Below are 12,375 nucleotides of genomic sequence, written 5' to 3'. Positions count from 1 at the left end.
TTAAAAGAAAATGATTATTCCCAGAGATTAAAAGGTGCTGTTCCGTCTAACGAAATAAATACTCCTCTTATCTAATTCTTATGCCTTTATTAAGTATGGCAGTTCATTCCGTGAGAGAAAGGACCAGACTCATTCTGTTTGGCGCTCAGCGCGAAAATAAGGCCGATATTTGAATTTGATTTACCCCATTTCTATTTATGCGGGACAAAAGTTCCAAAACAATTAATTTCTTCACTCCGCCGAACCTCACTGGGACCTAATTGTCCCATTGACTTATACGCCATTCGAGAACAATGTATTAAATGAACGCAAAAACTTTGAAAGTTATTGTTATTTTATGTCAATTTAATTTTAGTATTATTATCATTTTCGTATTAATTAAGAGCTCCGTTACTTTTCGCTTTTGCATAGAAATTCCTAGAATTATTGTCATTAATTCGCTTTTGACTTTTATTCGCGGTGACGCAACGCTAGTGCGAATTTCAACCGGATTTTTCATCCCACGTAACTCTTACCTGCTGATTAATATTTGTAAATGATGATCTTGTATAGACGAGTTTTTGACAATACGTATTTAGTCTGTTTTTGTGTTTTTTACCAACATTTTTTTTCACATCTTTTGTGCTATAAAATAATGATATCATAAATTATATAAATTATAAACGACAGAAATTACATTGTGACACAAAATATAAGATGTAATTTGTGAAGTACATTAAAAAAACATTTACCTATTTGTCCAAACATTATTACATACACATTAGTTTCGTAATAATAAAGAGATATTTGTTTTCACAAAAAAACTAAGCTATACAAATGTAACTCGATATGTTTAATATATTAAATAGGCGGCGGTAAATAAAAGTCCCGATTTTAATTTTACAGTTTAATAGATATAATTTTTAATAAAATTTAAATGTAAATACGAAAATGATTAAAATTTGATATATAGAAATGTTAAAAATACATATATTTTTGAATATCGTTTTAATTTAATAGGACCAAGCAGCATTTGCAAACACTGAATAATTCATTTTTTCACAAGTTTACAATTTTAAATAAGGCATACTGGCATATTACAATTACATGAATATATTTTCAGTTTTTGAATATTTCGATATCAAATTTCCCTCGACAATACCCTAATAGGTAATTATGAATTTTTTTGGATTTTTTGATGCATAATTCAATTAAAATTATGAACGTATACATTTTGCAATTTAAAACGTCAATTTGCATAATTAATACATGACAAAATAGGTTACACATTACACTATGACTATGATCAAATGCATTAATATATAAGTTTAACGTCACAATTTACTAAATAAAACCAGCGTAGCCTATAATATAATAAGCAATAGATTAGAAAAAACAAATCGATATAAGGTTATAAACCGATTGCCGATGAAAAATTAAACGGATTACCAATTGCACCAGTGATGAATCAACTCACAAATAGATAATTGCTCGGCGAAAGTAATTATTGGTTTATTGGTGAAAACAACCGTCTTTAAGGTCTTCTGGCTTTTAAAATGTTCTTAATTGGTGCGCGCACTAATGCCGCATTAATTAATTAAAAGGAAACCCAACCGGTTTTGTTAAACGTAAAAATTACTTTGCGTTTTAAGCTATTTTAAAAATCTCACAGCCAAATTATTAATAAGCAATAATCTCATTAAAATTTTGTCGTTGTGGAAAATACGTTTTATAAGATTTTAGTAATTAATTAAAGTCGAAGGTATCTTGAGTTTGAATTAATTACTTGGGCAAAATCGATTGTTTGACAAACACACAATCTGTAATACATAGTAATCGTCATTTTAATCGAAAATTTATTTTTGCTTTAAGAATGAACATTTGATTTATCAAATAACGGTTGGTGAAATCGATGGACTTTAATTAAATTAAGATCATATTTTGTGTTGTCGGTTTCATTAAGGCTGAGCCTTTTTGCCGTGGGTTGATAACCGGGTAAAACACAGATAAAGAATACAGTAATGTATTAGGGACGGTTAGTTATACGATCCGTTTGTCCTTTGATCAGGACCGAAACGGTCCTGCGGGAGAAAGAAAAATTTCGCCAATTCATTTTCGCCGCTAATCTATCGGACGACACACTTAAAATATTTATTTTCCCTGTTACTTACCCGAATTAGGATTATTGAGATTTATTATGTTCCTGTGGGTAATTAATTTTGTTGGGGTTCGTTGAAAACTTAATTTTTTATTAAAGTTACTGCGACGGAACGTTTTATTTTAGGCGAAATTTAAATTGGTTGATGCATACACGGTTTCATAAATTATTATAATTTCGTCCAGAAAGTGGTTATAATAGAAAATTTATTATTTGTGTGCGCATTTTAAACTAATTCATTTGCATTTGACACAATTCTCATGGATTACCATTTATTGCAAAACTGATCGATCTTTCGGACGGTGGTATACATTATCATTCATATTTACCCGTATTGCCGCCGTCTAAATTTAGAAGAAACAATAAAATTCCATATAGACGTAAATTCATGCATACGTAGGAATATTTTATGATTATTGCACTCCGCCATATATAAATTACGGCCCCGAAAGGAACTATTGATTTACATATTCCCGCCGACAATTTTCAAGCTTTCCTCAAAGCGTTTTATTTGGCGGGAAAGCAGGAAACAAAGAATTTATGCCTAAGTAATATTAAACCGTTAAACATGATATCTCGGAATACATTCGAGAGGTAATTTAATTTGCCGGGCCACTTTTCAATGCAGACGTTTACGGAGGAATTTACCCATACTTAAGGATATAGATTTTTAAGTATGAGTGAGTACACTCTGTGGTCCGTCCCTTTTTATATATATTTTATATATCACTCTTTCTATTTACATTTTAGGTCAAATATTTTTTAATTCTTGCCAAATCCTAAAAGTAGTATATTATCTACTTAAAATATAGCAAAACTGAATTAAGAAATATAATTTTTTGAGTAAATGAAAGCCACAAATAAAAAATTATTCGTATATTCAGGGAGGTTAAATTTTAGCAAATCATTTTTACTTACTATAGTAATCTAGTCAGGCAAACTATGATAAATAATGGTCGAGATTAAAATAATAAAAAAATATATTTTAAATTTTCTATGTCAGTTCCCACAATTTAGAGAAAATTTTAAAAAATTGTAAATTTTGTACCGTTAATTTATTTATATAATAATTTATTTCTGAAATGAAATATAAAATAACTCAAGATATGTCAAAAGTGAAAATTCTTTGAAGATTAAACTGATCTAAGATACTGGTAAAAAATTATATAAAAAATGATTTAATTCAATGTTCCACTCCAAAAATTTAAACTAAAATAATACAGATAAAATTTTTAAATAATAAATAAAATAATAATAAAACACGATTTTAATAAAAATTTCAGAATGATAATTAAAAATATTAAAATAAAATTTTCAATTGAAACAATTTTTATGTATAGCCAAAGATAATTTTAGAAAAATTGCTCACCGAAAAAGAAACGAATATTATAATTAAAGGGTGAATTTCATCATTAAATATTCGATATGCTATTTTTAAAGGTCTCGTAATTACTTTAATTTTAAGCACCATCGAAAGCTCCTGTAAATATGATTAAGTTCAATATTTTATCAGAGTCATATTACAAAGGCTAAATTATTATTTCATTCCGCCAATTTTGTTTCCTTTGTTATTTAGCAGTTTTTTATTGTTCTCTTGAAAATCCAAAAACTTAGAATATAAAATATTGAAATTGAATAATAAATATTTATAGAAAAGCAAAAGGAATAATAATGATTTGAACTTTTCCAAGAAATTCGATACTATTGAATAACCAAACAGAAATTCAACCGGTGTATAAAAGATTGACTTGTGCTGTGACTTCCTTTTAAAATTATTTTAAATAATTCATGTAGAAAGTATATTTTGTCACAATACAAACAATTTATGGTAGGTATATAAATTTCTGAAATAAAAGCTAATATTTACAGAAGAAATGTCTATTCAAACAGTAATTATGTAGTTATCTAGATTTAGATAATTACATATAATATTGCGCTGAAAACGTTGATTATTTATACAATTGACTTTTATTATAATATAAGTTAAATACAAAAATAATAACTATCTAATACCGTAATATACAATACATAATAATATCGTGCAACTATATTCACATGAACAAATACATTTAGTTTATTAATATACCCACAAACACATAGTAATACAATTACATGATATAAAAATATTTGTATTGAGTGAAAAATTATCTTTAATATTGTGAAAATGTATTGCGGTTTGTTTTTTATAAATATTTCTATTTGTTTTTAATCAATTTAATTTATAGGAAACTAACATTATTTATGTATTCCCGTATTATTGTAAAGGTAAAAAGCATTCATAATTTCGAGTTATTTGTGCAATCATTCGTCCATAGCTGCATAGCGTGTTCAAAAATGATTCACTGAAAAATAAATATTTTGCAATACCATAATTTTTCTGTCATCAGACTATTCTATTGTTTGTTTTCGATGCCCAACTTAATTAAACACCACTGCGACTATATTAATTACTTAAGAATGACGAATTGATTTTATACAAATTTCGTCGTTTTGCGTTAAAAAGGGTCAGAATCGACAATAATCAATATGTATTTAAGTATTGATGTATGAAAAACCGGACCATATCGAAAAAAATATCGGATATATTCCAATACAAAACCATATTTATTATTTATGCAGAATTTTATAAATTTTATAAAATTTTCGATGTGTCAAAAATAATATAGAGTAATAGACGTTCCATTATTGCAAATAAAATAATCATCAACATGTATCGGAAATCCGTAGCTTAAGCGGAACTGAATTTTTCCTAGTTCAGATTCCAATTATACCAATAAACAATTTATTTCAATTAATTAGGACATTATAGATCGCCGATGTCACTGTGTGTATTGTCAGCCCTCCGAGATGATAAATTATTGTTTATGTTTAATTATATTAGCGCCGTGACTGCTTATTTCATTTACTACATCATTATCAGGAAATGTAAGACGTCTTAAAATAAACACACAATAGATATAAATTGCTTGTTAGCGTGAAAAAGGGACTACTAGGCTATTGGTTTGCTATTAAAAGGAGCGTCTTGACAGAACGCCGTGAATAGCTCTATGTTTATTCCCGAAAATGATTTATTGAATTTTCGGATTCGTGCAACGATAAATGAGTGCGTCTTTACAACCAAGTTAATTTATTCGGCGGTTATTAATTGTTGTTACGGTAATTGGGCCATAAACAGAAGCACGACATGGTCTTTATTTTCCGTGGCGTCTCACTTAAATGCAGAAAGCAAGTTCATTGATTGAAAAGTGCATACGATACGACTGCTCGTTGAAGTCGAAGGAAATGGAATGCGTTTCGTCAGATTTAGCCCAGAGATATTCGCGGCGAAGTATTCTATATTGATGGAAATATTGTAAAACTAACAACCATCTGCTTTAGTACATTCGTATTGTTTTATTTCTCGAAGGTTCCTTTGATTCAGTTTCCAATTGAATCTACGGCGATTTTTTAACAAAATTCACTATACTATTGTTATTTCTATCAAATGTGTCAGTCATATGATTTCTTGTTTTATAAAAAATTCCAATTTTGTTTCTCCGACTCTGTAATACGTTGTTTGTATATTTTACTGATTTCCTCAATTTAATTTTTAATATTTGTACTTGTTTTCAAATATCCAGATATATTTTGTAATAAATCAAATATAATAAATTCCAATTGTTCAGAACCAGAACAGCAATGTATATTCAACATTTTTGCGGCTACCAATTGCTTTTACCAATTTATTATTAAAAATACAAATATTTTCATTTGTGATTCAGACAATAAAGCTCAATATAAATTTATTTTAAGATTTAAAATAATGAGATTAAATCTTTCGCTTAACTAATTTAAAATTTTACTGTTATAGGGACAACTTTGAATTTTTTTAAATTATTATACACTGCGCCGGAAAATTATGGAATTTCTTTTTTTAACATAAAATTTTAAACGGTCTGTATATTATATTTAGATTATTAGCTTTGATAATTTAGCCATACGGTATCCTAAAATTTTCAGCAAAATATCTGTTTTTGTCTCTTAAACATCGACATTTCTTGTAATTTTAAAACAATTAGTTTCGCACTTGTAAAATCTTTAAAATGAACAACAGAGCAAAGAAGGAAAGGAAACTTAAAATAAGATATCAATCCGGCTAAATGTGACACAATTGGCAATTTCAAAAGTGATTAAACGATTTTACGAAATGCGTACCAACGAAAGAAAATCTGGACAGGGGCGAAGAACAAACAACTTCACCACGACAAGAACAATATTTAAGAATTCAAGTACTTTAAATTAACTAAAGGAAAAGGTGAGAAATTTGGGAAGGCATTGATTAAAAATATAATACTTAAACTTAACTTTAAAAATGTTAAAATTTTGTTATACTTAATTATTTCTCTAATAGCATTGTTTTTTCTTTTTCTATAAATATTCATAGATTTTCCTTAAAAGTGTATCCTTAATTTAATTTGTTTAAAGTATCGATAAACAATCTAAAAAATTGGTAGTATTAATTGCACATAATTACTTAAACAAGAACTAAAATAGAATATTTATTAATAAAATAAAGTCAAAATCATATTATATAAATTATAAATAACTAATATTTTATATGAACAAATTGCTTTACATTTATGACATTGAATATATTTTATGCACAACAACGTATCCACTGAATCAATTATAGACGTTTCATATAATAGAAGAATTAGGTATCGCTTCATACCAATTAATTTCTTTGATTGGAAGTAGTCAATACACCCACCACATTCATTAAATCTGAAGAACATAATTAAATCATTGCTATTGATAATTCAGATGAATTTGTTTTAACTCTTGTGGACAACATCCATTCAGAATGGAACCGTGTAAAATATTCAATAGAAGTCGTAAAAAGTATACGAATATGTCGTTTCAAACTTTAGTCTGATTCGCTTCCAATCAATTCGATGTAGATGCAAGCCGATTAAATTTGCACACCTCAATTAAATTTGCATCAACTAAATCTTTAGACAATGTACGATACAGCGAAATGCTGGTTTATCCGCTCCATAACGGTCATCTAATTGCCTAGACGAGTTGTTTGTGTAATAATAAATTGGGGTCTTGTTAAATATATTTCCATTTAATCGACGGACTATCAAAGCACGATATCTGGCTGCTAAAGTGGATTTTCTTGAATTGGTCGAATTAATTATGGATGAATGTGTTACAATTAAAACGTAAGTAATGTAGAGTCAGTTCGAGCTAATTAACACTGACCTCTGCTGTTTATGCACGTATATAACTTAGCGTTGGTTTAATTTGATTTATGAAACTATAATGTCAATATCAATCGACGGTAATTTTCTAAATGGGTTACTCCTTCTGATTATCTTGTGAGATAACAATTAATATTTTCTGTTTAATTCGAATGAAGATATTTGTTACGATATTTTAACTTGACTAATTTGAATTTACACCTCCATTAAATTTGCGTTAATAATTCTTCAGATACTGATATATAATATCGACTGTTTAATTGCCTTGTTGGAATGTTACAGCAGTAATAAATTGGAGCCACTTTAAATGCGTTTTTATCACAGACAGATATCAACAAAGTATAATAAGCTTAATGCATAAGTTGAATTAATTATGTCAACATAACAATTAAACTGTACTAAAATAAAATAATCTACATTAATAATACCGGCTAGATTAAGCTACCGCTATGAATTACTGATAAATTGCATCTCGACTGGTGTTCTGTACAGATTTGATTTATGATATTCAATAATTATTTAAAGGTAATTTATGCATTAAGTACCCCAGATTTACGATCTAATCTAATGTCAGTAATTTTTATAATGTTTCAACGTTATTTTCTACATGAGTTAGTTTTCTGCCATTTCTCATTAGCAGTTAATAATCATGGGATTATGGGCTTAAAACAGTTGGACAAATGTTTACAAGTCGTCTCATAATATAACAGTTTTGATGAAAGTCTGCTTTGGTAAATATCACATTATGGATTATTCCAAAAACTACCACGTAATAAAATAGGTTTATTAAGATAATTTACACAAATTATTGGAATTAATTATTCATGCACACACGAAACAATGATACTAAACTAAAATTGAATCATTTACGTTAATGAATTAATAGTGTAGATTTAAACATAGCCATGAATTATTGATAAATCTCCATTTGTGTAACACCAGGATTAGATTTATGTCGCATATTTAATAATTATTAAATGTATACAACAAACTGTAGGAATTAGAACCTATTAAATTATGACACCGTAATTTTCTACGCGAACAAATTTTATTTGCCGTTTCATGGCAGTGCCAGATAAAAGTTAAAGAGTTTTTTCGATAGTCTCGACCAGTGATTTCATTAAAATCGTTTTACAGTTACAAATATAGTCTTAACAACCACAACCGGTACTGTACTTAACGTCTGAAATTTATAGGTCTCAAACAATACATTAAGAATTTCCCGAGTTTGTATACGGCCATTGGGTAATAAAAAGCTTAAATTTAGACCGGATTTTATACAGATGTAGCAACATAATTAATTATTGTTATTACGTCTGCGCAATATCAATTACGTAAAGGTTCATTTAAAAAGGTCGTTGTAAATATGTTCGTATTCTTCGATCACTGTGATTAAGAAACTTGCATATTCATCGAACATCAGTTTGAATAAAATTTATTCGAATAATACCCAAATAAAAATGATGGCCGGAAATTCCTCGGACTTTTAACCATTTACTAAATGTTGTAGACCGGTCAACATACAATAAATAAGTTTATGTTTATTTAACATATTTTTTTTTTTCGATTTTATCTGTTTTTGTATAAAGTAAGGCATTACGTATTTAAACAAATGCTCATGTTTGTTCATCTGTTAGGACATTGGATTTTCGATGCAATTTTTAAAAGAGGATTTGTTCCTCGTCTGGTAATCCGCGTTTCAATTTAATACATATTTGATTGGCCCAGGACCAGGTGTCTAATAAAATCACGGAACGACTCTCTAAAAACTGTTTACAATCTGTAATTGGAAATATGACAACGAATGTATTGTTTAAATATATCCTCTGTCAATTCTGTTATTGAAATTAACAATAATAAATGATGGTGGTCAATTTACGATTTTCTCTCTTAATTAATTATTAATGTTCAATTGAAAAGTACACGTTTATAATGCGCGCTTCTATACATGAATTAATATATTGATTATTAAATTTAATTAAAATACAATAACTGTTAATTTTAGTAAATTAATGTTTTTAACATATTAATGTTATATTGATTGTATCTTAGGATGTTCTTAAAGAGTAATAAAACATCAATACACAGTTTAAATGATTGCAAATATTTAAACAATTAAATAATGTGTATAACATACATAATAACTGAAAGTTATTTAAATTATTTGTGAAAATTTGTATTCGATTTTTCATAGATATTTAATTTTGTGTTTAAAAATGAATACATATATAAATAAATATTCTAGCAATTAAATTTTAAAATTCATTAAATAATAAACGTTTAATTTTAAAATATTCGAGCCACAATTCTAATTAGAGTCAGAATTTAAATTTAATATAAATTTTATTAAGCTTTAATCATTATATATTATTATTATTATTATTAATAAATGAAATTTTTTAACTGTGTGAGTATCTTAAAATATTCTTCAAATTAATTAAACTTTATTACATATTTTATATTCGTTTTCCTATAAAATAATTATTATTTTTTAAATAGAAATTCAATTTTATGATTGCTGTTTAAAAATAAATACCTATGTAATAAATTATTAGCAATTAAATTAAAAAGTTAAATTTGTTTAAATTACTATTATTATTAATAACTATTAATTTTAAAAAGGATATTTTTAAAATGTATTAATAAGTTATTACAAAGTGATCTCAAACATTTAGATATTAAATAATGTTTATAATATCATTCATTAATTTTTATAATTATTTAAGTTAATATGACATATGTAAAAATTGTTTTGGTATGAAACAACCATTATACTTTTAATAGGCATTCAATTCTGTAAATACCGTCTAGCTATTAAACTTTAAATTTATTATAAGAAACATACATATTTTAAAATATTCTACGCATACTTTTGCATTAACCTATTTATAATAGAGTTAAAAAATATTTTTATTAGATAAAGTTAATTTACGCTTTTTATAAATTTTTCAGTCTAACATTTTAATTTTCACATTTTAAATATGTTCAACAATTTTAGAAACTTCAACTTTATATGTTTTTTAAACCTAGTTTTAATATAGTTGGCGAAATCGAAATTATAGAATATTACGATATTCTTACATTACATTTTGTGATTGAGACAAAAATTTACAACAAAAATCGTTCAATTTTGGGTTGTTTAATTTAATTACATTTAAATGAATGAATGAATTTTAATACGATATTGTAAAAATAATTTAAATTAATTTTTACAATTTTTTATAAGTTGTGTCTAACATTTCCACTTAAGAATCCTGGTAAAAAAATTATTAACTACTACCACGAAAATAATGTATGAAAGATCCCCAATATCAACATTTAATTAATATATGTAAAATTACTATACGCATTATTTTATTTGAACTGTTTAATATTAAATTTTATTAATTCTTAAGACATTCGACATGATTCAAATATTAGGAGTTTAAAACTTTATTAAGGTTAAGATAACAATCTAATTAGTCAAAATCAACATAATTTAAATTTATCTCGTTTAAAATAACACAAATTGGAAACCCCGCTCTAATTATTAAGCCATTAATAATTTTATTATTTTAGTTACATATTTTATCTATTATACACACTTAATATTATAAAAAAATTATACCACAAATATTAAAATATAACATTTAAAATTAAATTTTGAAATGCGATCGGTCGCGACTTGAATGCACATGCAATTTTAAAGTTATTGATGGCAGGTGGTCTCGAAAAGCTTACTCTCCAATAACTGACCATCTCAACTGACCTGTCGATAAAAATGATTTAAAAAATTTCCATTTCGTCGTTTGACATTTAACAATATAATTTTAATAAATTCTTACTTGGTCTGTCGAGTTCGTTAAGCGAGGAAGCATCGTCCAAGTTGTTGAGGAACGCATCTTTAGGCACGACCACCACGAGTATGGCCAAAAGTAGCCAGCTCGTCCCCCGATTCATTCCCATATCATCCTTTTAATTTTCAACACATTTTCAACAATATAATAAATATCGCCAATCACACACTTCACTTATCTAGAAAAAATAAGAACTCCGGCAAATTCCAGTCACAGTCACGTTGACGATGGACAAGTACTATAGGATTTCTTGCACAGTTTAAATGTTATTTATTTAAATATACACCAGTCTTCAAAAAGTGCTTATGAACAATTAATTATCCATGCACACTTACGTAAGTACACGAAAGGACACTAATCAACACAACTACATAAAACATTTATTATTAAACATTAATTGAATTCAGTGATCGGTTTACAATTCGAATAGTGGTGAAATTGTGGGGCGACACACGGCCGGACACTGGGATCTGGTGTTCCTCGGCCGGTCACATCTTCGACGTCAGAAGTCCCTCTGTGCGGGAATCCGGTGCGAAGGACGAGAGATAAACGCTCTCTGTCGCGGTCGCCGGTACACTAAAGCGCGATATCGTTGTGTGCTTTTACTGCGCTGCTACTACTACCTTGTCCGACCTAGAGTTTCGCGCTTGTACTCGGGAGTGGAATAGGGCCTGCATCCGCAGATTCCGATTCCAAAAGCCGCCCTTGTGTTTCGTGTAAGCCGCCGATTTTGGCCCCCGCTTACGTATGTATTGTACGTATTGCGGGATCCTGTTCTCTTTCTACAATAGTATGCCGCCGATATGTGATATTTTTATGCGCCGTCCCCCCGTTTTAAAATCGGTTATCAATAAAATCTTTATTTGTTTCTATTTGTTCGTTTATTGTTTTTTGCTGTTATGAATGCGAAATGTTTCTTCTCCTTTTGGAACGCTGATGGCTTTCACGATCGTAATTATTACGGGCAATTATTGCTTTATTATTGGCGCTTAACAACTTCCTTGAAAGTCTTCTTCCCTTCACGCATCTTACAATTTGTTGTCAGAGATGGTTTAATATGAGGTTAATTTTAAATTAGATTACACAAATAATTTATGTTAAACGACGACCCTTAATTTTTTAACATTTATTATATTATATTATAAGATATGGACAA

At 27.8% G+C, this 12,375-nt stretch overlaps 1 protein-coding gene across 1 annotated transcript in view; it reads right to left on the bottom strand.

The window, feature by feature from the left end:
• Positions 1-11,753, bottom strand: part of LOC109595938 (nephrin) — a 160,492-nt gene extending 148,739 nt beyond the window's left edge. Inside the window, exon 1 of the mRNA XM_020011375.2 lies at positions 11,208-11,753. Coding sequence (XP_019866934.2) covers positions 11,208-11,328 — 121 coding nt within the window. The 5' untranslated portion in view covers positions 11,329-11,753. The remainder of the gene's footprint in view (positions 1-11,207) is intronic.
• Between the last annotated feature and the right edge of the window lie 622 nt (positions 11,754-12,375).

This window comes from Aethina tumida, chromosome 1 (genome assembly GCF_024364675.1).
Source record: "Aethina tumida isolate Nest 87 chromosome 1, icAetTumi1.1, whole genome shotgun sequence".
Classification (NCBI taxonomy): Eukaryota; Metazoa; Arthropoda; class Insecta; order Coleoptera; family Nitidulidae; genus Aethina; species Aethina tumida.
The sequence above is the reverse complement of the archived record's forward strand: the minus strand, read 5'-3'. Positions and strand labels throughout refer to the sequence as shown.